The 12500-nt window shown below is 33.8% G+C and overlaps 2 protein-coding genes across 5 annotated transcripts in view; one reads left to right on the forward strand and one right to left on the reverse strand.

Annotated features, from left to right (window-relative positions):
• LOC106880740 (uncharacterized) overlaps positions 1 to 2426 on the forward strand; it is a 19464-nt gene extending 17038 nt beyond the window's left edge. For 2 of the 3 annotated variants that reach the window (XR_008264385.1, XM_014930830.2), the window contains exon 2: positions 782 to 2426. Coding sequence is in view for 2 of the 3 variants with exons in the window: in XM_014930830.2 (XP_014786316.1) it covers positions 782 to 1241 (460 nt within the window). In the remaining variant the exon portion in view is untranslated. Of the gene's footprint in view, positions 1 to 375; positions 555 to 781 lie in introns of those variants that run through there. The other variant, XM_014930831.2, reaches the window with a different exon arrangement.
• A 3253-nt stretch (positions 2427 to 5679) lies between these two features.
• Positions 5680 to 12500, reverse strand: part of LOC106880738 (exocyst complex component 7) — a 32209-nt gene continuing 25388 nt past the window's right edge. For both annotated transcript variants that reach the window (XM_014930821.2, XM_014930822.2), the window contains 5 exons: positions 10444 to 10564; positions 9640 to 9735; positions 8063 to 8144; positions 7304 to 7345; positions 5680 to 6247 (listed from right to left, as the gene is read on the reverse strand). In XM_014930821.2, the coding sequence (XP_014786307.1) occupies positions 6011 to 6247; positions 7304 to 7345; positions 8063 to 8144; positions 9640 to 9735; positions 10444 to 10564 (578 nt within the window). In that variant the 3' untranslated portion in view covers positions 5680 to 6010. The remainder of the gene's footprint in view (positions 6248 to 7303; positions 7346 to 8062; positions 8145 to 9639; positions 9736 to 10443; positions 10565 to 12500) is intronic.

Genomic DNA, 12500 nt, shown 5'->3' on the forward strand with positions numbered 1-12500 from the left:
AAAGGTCTCGGTCAGTAGTCATCGCCTCGGTGAGGCCCAATGTACGAAGGTCTTGCCTCACCACCTCAGCCCAGGTCTTCCTGGGCCTACCTCTTCCACGGGTTCCCTCAACTGTTAGGGTGTGGCACTTTTTCACGCAGCTATCCTCATCCATTCTCACCACATGTCCATACCAGCGCAATCGTCTCTCTTGCACACCACAACTGATGCTTCTAATGTTCAGCTTTTCTCTCAAGATACTTACATATATATATATATATATATACATACAGGGTGGCCCAAAAGTAGGTTTTCAGTTATTCAACAATCTCTTTTGCATTCATATATTATCAGTTCTGATCTTAAGTATAAAAGAAACATGAAACCATTATTCTATGCTAATTTAGTTAATTTTGTCAAGCTCCTTTTTCAGTTGACTGTAAGAGACTACCTTAACCAAGCTTTTCACAGCATTGGTTTGGAAGACGGGGTAGCATCAAATGGCCTCCACATTCACCAATGGATTTTGTGTTTTTTTGGAGTGTTGTAAAGAACAAGGTTTTGAGCCTAGTTTGGTAAGCTAACAGAGAATGCATTACTTATAAGTAAACCACCTTATGGCACTTATTTAGAACATAAACAGAAAAAAATGTCTTAAACCCTCACCTTTAGACCTGGAGGCCAATACCTTATTGATTTAGTCAGCTGTGACTCAATACATGTTTATTAAACATATTAACAACAAAGAATTATGCAATTATGTTATTCTTAATTTCTTTAAAGATTTTTCTCTTGTTTTCAGTAAAACCAAAACGTTCGAATGCACAAATATGACTGGCGTTCCTGAAGGTGATAAGAGTAACAAATATGATTGCATTATAGTCTATTGTGAAAAAGATGAAGATGAAGTCAAAAACATACAAAATGAATTGCTAAAAATTGAACTAAATGATGAAAAACCTCTCAATATTGAACTGGAGGAATATGTTGGAGGTACATCATTTAAACGACCTGAACATTTACAAAAACTTAAAGATAAAGCGTTATTCATTTGTGTTTTAATTTCAGACACAATAACTGACATTACTAAACATGAATATCATGAACTCTTAAATGACAACCATGGTAGGATACTGCCAATCCTCTTGCATCCTCGTTGTATGATTTCTGGTTTCCAAAGTCTTAATTGTATTGATTGGACTAACAAACATAAACTAGACAAATTTAAAAACATTGTCATCAAGAGAAGGAAGAGAGACTAAAATTACTCATGAAATACAAAATGAATTGAATAGGTTAAATTTCAAATTAGTTTTCTGTTAGAATTAAGGCAATTTATAGAATAGCAAAAATTAAACTACTCTGGTGAATATAATACTATATTTAAGAGATGAGGAATTATGTACATTATTTACATTTGTCGGATATTTGACCTCATCTTTGTTGTTACCATGTTTTGGCTGATATACCCTCCAGCCTTCATCAGGTATCTTGGGGAAATTTCGAACCTGGGTTCTCATTCCTAAGGTATTTTCCGATGTTTTTATTATTATTATTATTATTCAGATCACTGCCTGGAATCGAACTTGGAATCTTGGGGTTAATAGCCTGCCCTCTTAACCACGACACCATATGCCCGTGGGCATATTGTGTAGTGGCAAATTTCCCAAGACACCTGATGAAGACTGGAGGGTATATCAGCTGAAATGTGTTAACAACAAACAAGATGAGGACAAATATCTGTCAAATGTAAATAATGTCTGGTGAATATGTTTGGAAAGGCTGATTGAGTGAACAAGCTAAAGATGTATAATGAAAAATTTGATGCAAATATATATTACAAAGGAACAAAGAAATGAATACAATACTGTATGTCTTATGAACATGTCAATTTTTCTCTATATTAAATGTCTTTAAATACATGTATCAAAAATATATAATCCTCTATATATGTGAATATTATTTCATACTATTTTATATTAATTTTCCCATGGTTATATGGACAAGATAGTTTGCACAGAAATTAATCAACCAACCAGGAAAAGTTCTATGACAAGAACACATTCATCAGCATACAAAAGCACATGAAGACATCTTATCTTATACATTATGTACACACACACACACACATCCTGACTGAACTGCCCACTCTCTTGGACTTGCATATCTTAACCACTTCCAGACCTTTCAGCACCTCTCCTCATCTACATACCAGCACTCTACCTGGAATACCACTGGATCTTCGTACTCTTTTGGACTCTACCTTCATGGATCTCACTGGTTTATTTTTGTTTATGTAAATCGCTCTAATCTACCTTGACTTTTGAACTTTCTGAACTCCATACGTTCCTCTTATTTCTTTCTGTTGAAGAGCATAGTCTTGAAACAAAAGATTTTTTCATTTTTCCCCCAGCATCAAACTAATACACTTGCTTATTGTTCCTTCACCTGTCGTCTTTCTTTTTCTATAAATTTGAACCATATATACATAAATATCATTTGCCATCATCATCATTTTTATGTCTAGTTTTCCATGCTTGCAGGAGTTGGACAGAGTTTATTGAGGCAGATTTTCTATCGTCATATCGATAGAATAAGTACTAGGCTGACAAAGAATAAGTCCTGGAGTCGATTTGTTTAACTAAAGGCAGTGCTCCTGCATGGCTGCAGTCAAAATGACAACCAAATAAAAGAATATATATACTAGACTACCCATGACTCAGTGGGTCACCAGTAATTCAAGGTACCTGGAAAGTTTGAGTTTCCCATCAACGGAGTTTTGTTTCCTGTTCCAGGTCATTTTGCATGCTTTCAACAAATGTGACATTGAAATCATGCAGTAAATGGCTGCTTTCCCCAGAAAAAGAAAGATTTTGGCTGCTATTTCTTACATACCCTGCTACAATGTAACAAGTATTTGGGTCCTTTATTGTAAATAGCTGTTATGCAGTAGCAGGGCATGCTAGAAATAGCAGCCAAATCTTTGGAGGTGAGATACGTTGAATGCACTCGAAAGAAACCTATGGAAAAAAACTATTTCACACTGAGGTTATGAATGGGTCTTTTACTAAATATTTATTGTATTTTTAAAGTCATTTTCACTTTAAAATATTTTACCTATTATAATGTGTCTAATGGAAAGGTTAGTTTCTTCCCTCTCAGGGTTATTTTTGGAGTATTTTCCCATTATGCAGTTTTGGGTATTTATACCCCCAAAACTCCGAATATCTCAATGACCACTGGTCTGATTTATGTGAAACTTGTTTTATTCCATTTGCATTCACATTTCAAACTATTTTCCTATTATGCGCCTGTTTGGCTGTGTAACATTGTAAGCAAGCAAGCAAGATTGAAGTTCATTTTTAATGTAATACTAGACTACCCATGACCCATTGGGTCACCGGGAAACTGAGTTTCCTAACAACAGAGTTTTGTTTCATGGGTTTTTTTCGTTTCCAGGTTATTTTGCATGCTTTCAACGAATGTGACTTTGAAATTATGTCTAAATGGCTCCAGAAAAGGAAAGATTTGGCTGCTATTTCTTGCAAGTCATGCTTCCACATAACAGGTATTTTGGGTCCTTTATGGCAAATAACTGTTACGTGGTAGCAGGGCATGCTAGAAATAGTAGCCAAATACTTTGAATGCACTTGAAAAAATTATTTCACACTGAGGTTACAAATGGGTCTTTTACGAAAAATTTACTGTATTTTTAAAGTAATTTTCACTTTAGAATATTCTTTAAATATGCCAAAAAAAATTTTTGTAATGGTATTCAGGTGCAAATAATTTTTAAAAAACATTAAAATATTGTCTGATTAAAGAAAGCTAAAATATAAATACTTACTGTACAAACAACTTACATTTTTGAGATCACATTCACTTAAAAATATTTCTAAATGATTAACAAAAGCGAAAATAGAAACATTTACTGCAAAAAAAAAAATCGTATTTTTTTTGCTGTCAACTCACTGTTTAATTGAAAGGTAAGAGTTTCTTCCCTTTCAGGATGAAGATTATTTTCCCATTAAGCAACATTTTTGGTATTTATACCCCGAAAATGTCTAATATCTTGAAAAGCACTTTCTTGATTTATGTGAAACTTGTTTCATTTTGTTCCTATTAACATTTCAGTGTAAAATTAATTCATAGTATTTTCCCATTATGCGCTAGTTTGGCTAAGTAATATTGCAAGCAAGGAAGCAAGATTCATATGGACTTTTAATGTATTATATATATATATATAATTCACACACACACACACCAGGCTTTTTGTGTTTCCTTTTACTAAGTCCAGCACAAGGCTTTGGCTGGCCTGAGGCTATAGTAGAAAATACTTACCCAAGGTACCATGTGGGACTGATTGTAAAACCATGTGGTTAGGAAGCAAACTTCTTGGATGAATATATTATTGGAGTCGTTGTTTTACAGACAGTTGCCCTTCGTAGCTCTTATCTTTTTTCTAAGTAAGAGAGAATTTATTCCACCTGGCTTCAAATACATGAAGTGCTCAGACAATTTGTTGACAGGAGAAACTGACAACACTGTGTTCCACACTTTTGAATGAGCAGTTGCAGCTGAAAACAAACATACAGGCACTCATATAAACGTACGTACCTGTGTGTGTGTGAGTACACACATACATTAGTTCAGATCTGGAGAATATGGGCCTTAGTTACCTTCGTGAAGTTAGTTTTCATATCATCCCGTTTTCTAAGGGTTCAATTCCCTTTAAGCTCTCTATAGTTTCTATGGCTGGGTGCTCTTTCTCCCATGAATAACTTCACAGAGTACAAAGTACATTTTATTATGGCACCAATACAAGAGAGGTTGAATGATTTGACTGAGGACTGGTGAACCAGATGGCTACACCAGGCTCCAATCTGATTTGGCAGAGATTCTACAGCTGGATGCCCTTCCTAATGCCAACTACTCAGAGAGTGTAGTGGGTGCTTTTACGTGCCACCGGCATGAAGGCCAGTCAGGCGGTACTGGCAACGGCCACGCTCAAAATGGTGTATTTTACACGCCACCTGCACAGGAGCCAGTCCAGCGGCACTGGCAACGATCTCGTTTGAATGCCGCTGGACATACATATGAGTATTTATATCGTCATCATCCTTTAACGACCGTTTTCCATGCTGGTATGGGTTGGACAGTTTGACCAAAGTTGGCAATCTGGAGAGATGCACCAGGTTCTATGGGTGGATGCCCTTCATAATACCAACCACTTTACAGTGTGCACTGGGTGCTTTTAATGTGGCACCAGCACAAGCACTTCTATGTGATGACAACAGGGGTACTTTATATAACCATCTATCTCTTTATATATATGTAGACACAAAATGAGCTTCCACATAGTTTCCTTCTGCTAAATTCACTCACAAGGCATTGGTAAGCCCAGGGTTACCATACAAGACACTTGCTCAAGTTGCTGTGCAGTGGAATTGAACCCGAAAGCAAGTAATTTGCAGATTTCTTAACCACACATCACTTTTTTTTACTATTCATGTTCACTAAGTTCTAAATAAGAGCCATAAGGTGGTTTACTAACTGTTGGGATAGCATATGCACATTATAATTAACAGTCATGGGAGTGATGAGGTGTAATTAATTTTTTTTTAATGGAAAGAATTGATAAAATTAGAAAGAATGGAAATTAAAAGACAATTTTTTTCTTTAAAGTTATATTCAGAAAGGAATCATAAATATTATTTTATTAAATACGTAATTCATTTAAATAATAAGCAAAATTAAAGCTTAATTTAAAATGAAATAATCATAACAACTAACAAATGACAAAAATTCCAAAGCACTTTGCAAGAGTTCTTCTGGTCATCAAATGGTTCTGTTCAATATCTTGCTAAACACAGAGTCTCTAGAAATGCAATCAAACATTAATATACTCAGCACTTTAATGAGACAGCAACCTTCTTGGCCTGAGATTTTGTAGCATTATCTGTAGTGAGAGTATGTCGAGTCATGCTAATATAAAGAAACAAAAATACTTGATGAAAGTATGTAATCTAAGTTAAGCAGATGCGTCAAAAAATTTATCGATCATTTTGCCAACATCTTCTACGGAGTATTTGATATATTTATCAGGATTTTTTGTGAAGTTCAACTGAGTATATTTGTCTCGAAACATTTGGTACATTGGAAGGATGTAATCTTTGTTTTCTTTCTTTAATGACTGTCTTAAATCGAGGTCTGGAATAGCATAGCTTTTTTGAATGCGGTAAATCTCTTCTAATTCTTTGTTGAAACCCTAGAAAAGAAAATTTGAAGTAAATTTTGAAGACAGTAATAAAGTACTGCTTTGAGTTACATAGTAAACTTATACACACACACACACAAACACAGATAACACGTGTGTGTGTGTGTATTTATACATGAATACTCAATTACAAATAGATTTCTTTATTTATGAATAAAAGACTGGGAAGTAGGAAAAACATGGATTATTTAAAAGAATTTACTGAAATGTGTAAATGTAGTAATTCTAATTAAAGAAATTAAAAAATTCAATTATAGACATTTGTAATCAAGACAGCTTGGATATCAAATAGAGTATGTTCCTTTGTACCACTTCAAATTTGTTTAAGTTGTTAGCAATGAAGAAATGAAAATACAAGATTTAATTAAAAAATGTTATTTTCTCTGTTGTAATATTTTCCCAACTAATCACTTCATGCTTGTATTTCACTGTTACTGATCAGTCTCCTGGTTTTAGAAGGTTCTCTTAATTGGTTTTCTACCTTCCAACTTGTCAAAATGAAGTGCATGAATAAATATGGAAATACAAGCATATCTCAGCTTAATGCTGTTTTGAGTTACATCTTTTTTGACTTTGTCATTTTTTTAACCCTTTAGCATTCAAACCAGCCACATCAGGCCCAAATATTCTACATATTTTGTGTTCAAACTGACCAGATCAGACCTCTCATAACTAACCAGCAAAGTCATTCTAAAAGTAAACAAACACGTCACTGAAATCTTGAAGCTACAAGATAATGTATGATAAATTTAAAACAAAGTGACAGACATTAGAATAAATAAGCATTCTGTTTGACAGAATAATCTGAATGCTACAGAAATTAATTGGAAAAATAACCTTCAACTCCAGTTGATTTATCCAACTTTATGTTGATCTCAGTGAACATATTTTAAAAACATAAAAATTGTAAAGCCACTTAAAAACCAATACTAAAGTGGAAAATCATAAAATATATGTGGAAATATATGCAACCCTTTTTTAAAAACAAATATAGGAATCAGTTCACCAACTGCAAAGATAAATATTTTGAAAAATAAATGTACTTACAGTAAACTTATCTTTAATATTTTGTCTTTCTTTATCTTTTAGCTGAAATGAATTATAAATGAATTAATTACATGATTAAAAATGAAAATAAAAATTTAATACTGTGAGAAACTGTGTTTTATGTTTTATGTATGCTTGTGCCATATTTTTCAGTTTTTCACAGAAACTTAACAAAAATCTATTATAGAGTAATTCCAAAATATTTATTAACCAAGCACAAAGAAGTCAGACTACAATGTATGTGCACGTGTTTCTTTATTAAATAAGTGACAAATATCACCACTGGAATGAAAATGATAAACAAGATTTTTAAAATCATTCTTCTCCAATAAAATATAATAAAAATGTTCCAGCTCCATGACAACAAGGTATTTTAATATTAATTTCAAATTTTGGTACAGGGCCGCAGTTTTTGAGGGAAGGGTAAAGATGATTACATCAACCCTAATACTTGACTGGTACTAACTTTATCAACCCCTAAAGGACAAAAGACATAGTTGACCTCAATGGAACTTGAACTCAGAAAGTGAAGACATATGAAATGCCACTAAGTATTTTGTCTGGCATGCAAATGGTTCTACCAACTTGCTACCTTAAGGTATTTTCATATTAAAACTGTTATATTTTGGCCAGGCATGAATATATTTATATTGATTGTCATTAGACATGGACAAAACAACAAAACATCAATAGTGAGAAAACATTTTAAGGCTTTCTCAAGTTTAATGACACAAATTATTAGTAATGACTATGAATTACCTTAGCTAGTTCTGGTTGCTGTGCTCGTTGAACAGAAATTGGTTTGTGAACTTCCAAAATATAATGTAGAACTCGGCTCCAACTAAAAACAAAGAAAATAAACTTTAAAAATCCAGTAATAATGTAAAACATAAAGTGGAGAAAATATTTTTTAAAATTATTTTTAAATCAATTAAAGATTCTGTAACAATTTTCAGCATAGTATACCCCCAAAAGCATCCAGTCCACTTTGTAACATGGTTGGCATTAGGAAGGGCATCCAGCCACAAAACCCATGCTAAAACAGACAGTGAAATCTGATGCAGTCCTCTGGCTTGCCAGCTCCTGTCAAACCATTCAACTCATGCCAGCATGAAAGATAGATATTAAATAATGATAATGATGAAAAAAGAACAAAACCTTTTGTTATGTATCTCACTTGTAAAGGTACATTTATAAAGCATTTAGTGTTTGGTACTGCTCCTCTAAGTCAATCTCAGACACCACAGTCTCTCTAGCTATAGTTTGTACTAAAGTTTAACTGAAAAATCCATTAATGAAGCTGATGGGTGCAAAGGACTTCCACTGAACCCCAAACCTCTTTAGCACAAAGCTAGTGAGAGATTACCTGGATAGCACACTTCTTTATTCTATCAACTTTATATTAGGTACAATGATTGACATGGTACACAGGCCATTAATTGCAGCATCGGTGAAGCATTGTTCTATCATGTTTTTCAAAGTTAATAACCACTTAGAGCCATTACCATTCACAAGAATCTTGTGGCCATTGAGGTTTATATCCTTGTCTGCTCTCAAAGTAGAAGCAATGCTAACAGGATAAGATTCATTAGAAATTCTTAGCTATAGTCTCTTACTTGAAGAAACTGGGAAGACATCAGTATCAGTTGAGCAAATTGCATCAGTACTTGACTTTATTTTATTACATTTGAAGAGATGAAAGGTAAAGTTAATTGCAGGATGATTTAACAGACTGCAAAGAGCTGGAACTAAATAAATACCACAAGACATTTTATCTGATGCTTTAACAATTCTCTTAATCAACTGCCAAAGCTATTGTAAGTTATTAAATGTACCAGATAGTCTGGTACATATATTTCTTTTAGGGAAACTGAACTCATCACATTTATAAAAGCTTAGCCAACAGTGTGTCTGGAGCTGCAAAATTAATCTTCAAATGAATAAAAAAAATTAACTATACACATTTATAAAAGCTTTAGTCAGCTTTTAGTTATTACACTTTCAGTAGTCATACACAATATTGATCATAAAAATGAGGTTAAACAAAGTCAAAGCTAGTGGCTATTCACATAACTTATAATATCTAATAAACTGATATCCTGTAAAACAAAACAAAAAATCAGTAGTGGTATATGAACACAATGAACACACAAGTCATGATCTGATAGTATGAAACTTTGTCTACTTAGCTCTTTTCTCTATTTAAGTTTCTGATGCTACATGCAAATGCCTAAATCAGTAGTACCTCCCCACTTAAAACATGTGTAAAATAGTAACAAAATGTTTCACAAGATGAATAATATGCTTAAGAAAATTAAAACTAGAGAAAATTATACCTTTGAGAATAATTTTTCTTTTGTTCAGTGATGTTATTGTCATAGAATGTGCCAACATCTTTATTCCACAAATGAATAAAGTCCAAAAGACCAGATCTGCAACGAATCATGAAAATCAATTTAAGAATTACTACCTAAAACTCAGGACTGGATTTAGATGAGGTGCAGTCCTAAGCTACAAGAACTTGTAGAGACCCTAGGTGGTAAGTGTTGATAGAAAATATTCTTTATTTAAAAAATAGGCAAGAATTGATGAGAGAAGTGGCATCTGTTTGTAAAACAATGCCTTGATAATATGCATTCATTTAACCTATTCCAGCAAGGAAAAATTGATGTAAAATGAACAAATGAATAACTGTTGATGAAAATTAGCCAACAATCACTAGAGTAACCAGAGTGTGTGCCACCTGGGGTAGCCCTTCCATTTGCTGCCCCCGGATCCCACAAAAAATACATACTGCCTACAGCAGACCCAAAAGTGCTGCCTGGGATGGACCACCCCTAGCTATGCTAGTACCAACAATGTATCTGTAACTGCAAAACAGATCTTTAAATGAATGCAAAAAGTAAAGCAACACATTTAAAAAAGCTTGAGACAGCTTTAAGTTATTACACTTTCAGTTGTCATACACAATACTAATCATATTACAAAAGATGATGCTAAACAAAATCAAACAAAGCTAGTAGTTATTCACATAAGTTATTCAGTGAAACATAATTCCTAAAAGAACTTTTCTTGTACTGCTGAAATAATAACTACTAAAAATGACCTTACAGAAAACATAAAAAAAGATAACCACTTACGTCTTGAGGGATTTGATAATATAATTATAGTTGTTCAAAAGAAATATATATTTTAGAGTTTGGTCACTGTAAGTTTCTGACTTATTGGTCAAGTTCAGACCCAACTCAGAGAGAACTTTAGCTGCAAAAAAGAAATATCAGACAAAATTTCACATTTTATGTTAAATTGTATCCCATTATGTGAAACTTTGCGCTTCAATAAACAGTAATCAATGAAATAAATAACAGATTGAAATAAGTACTGGGTTCAATGTAAATGACTAAAACCTTTGAAAGTTGTGCAATAGCATAGCCACATTCTAAAATCTCTAACCAGTAAAAGAAGAGAAGGTTAATTAATTATTGATCTGATAGAAAATGTTTTTTTTTTAAAATTGTTGATTCACATCTTTTTCTGTTTTATAAAACATGTTTTAAAGGGTTTGCTCCTGTTGTGTCGAGAGTCATTGACACCCCTGGCCAAGTGGAGAATGGACAAGCTGAACTCTTATAAAGAGTAGAGGTCGGTAGTAGTCGGGAGAAAGGGAGAGCGTTTTGGTAGTCTCGTGAAGTACGTTGTGTGAACACATTGACTAAACTTCCGATACTTGATTTTATATATACCAGCCTATGGCAGGATAGAAAAGCTCCTCTGTTCATCATCAGTTTCCATATCTACAAACATGCTTTGAAGCTTCAATTAAACAGATGAACCATTATTTCAGCAGGGTTCCAACACCTCAATGTGTGTCAGTGTTGTACCATTTGTTCTCATCATTGTTAAATGTCCACTTTTCCAGGCTTGCTTGGGTTTGACAGAATATATCGAGGCAGACTTTCTATGGCTGGATGCCCTTCCTGATGCCAACCTTTCAAGTAAAATAATATTTACCAGTGGCTGGACACGTTTTCAAGGAAGATTAGAAATAAAGGACACTGCCTATATGATGATGACACTCTTTTGCAACAAACTCGTACATGATGGGCTTCTTTCAGTTTCCATCAACTGAAACTCACTCAGAAGGCTTTGATTGGCCCAGGGCTATAACAGAAGATATTTGCCCAAGGTACCTCGCAGTATGACTGAACTTGGAACTAAGTGGTTGGGAAGCAAGCTTCTTAACCACACAGTTATGCCTATGCCTATTTTACCAATGAAAAAATATAATAAAATAGATTTTTTAAAATGTCACCAAGCACACATCAATCTGTTTAGGAGATCAATGACTATGATTATATTATTATTACACTATTATTACATGATTATTATTATTGATTACATGATTAGAAGTTCAAACTATACTACTACAGTAATTCCTCACCATATCACAGTCCACCTGTCGCGCACTCAGTACATTGAGTATTTTTCTGGCTAATATATATAAAATTATATCACAGACTCCTCAGTATATCGCGGGTTTCTGTGGCTGATAGGTATTTATATTTTTTTAGATTTTAATCATTTCTGTGGGTGGTTTTGGAATGTAACACCCATGATAGTCAAGGGATTACTGTATAACTATTATATTATGTCCCTGAACCAAAGTCCTATAATTCTGCTTTCCTCAGTTTCATTGATAGACAAACAGGTTCAGCTGCTTTTCCAAGATTGATGGCTAATAGAAAACGTATTCAGCTGTAAAAAAAAAAAAATTGCTTCAGCAATATGAAGATGTTGAGATTTTTGAAAATTCATCCCAACACATGTCAGACAGTAATATAAAGAATAACATATAACATACTCTTTTCTGTCTTGCAACTTATTTGGAAACCTCATTAATATATGTACAAAGCACCCAGAAAAACACTGCAAAGTGTTTGGCATTAGGAAGGGCATCCAGCTGTAGAAAACATGCCAAAGCTGACAGTGGAGCTTGACGCAGCATTGTGAATTGCCAAACCCTGTCAAACCATTTGACTTGTGCTAGCATAGAAAATGGATGTTAAACGGTGATGAAAATGATGAATATACTGTGGCTACCTCTCTAGTGCTGGTATCATGTAAGATGCACCTACTATACTCATTAAAGTACAAAACTGTAAAGACTGTTTAGTCTCATCGAGAACATGACACCTCT

The sequence above is a fragment of the Octopus bimaculoides genome, chromosome 6, assembly GCF_001194135.2.
Source record: "Octopus bimaculoides isolate UCB-OBI-ISO-001 chromosome 6, ASM119413v2, whole genome shotgun sequence".
Taxonomy (NCBI): Eukaryota; Metazoa; Mollusca; class Cephalopoda; order Octopoda; family Octopodidae; genus Octopus; species Octopus bimaculoides.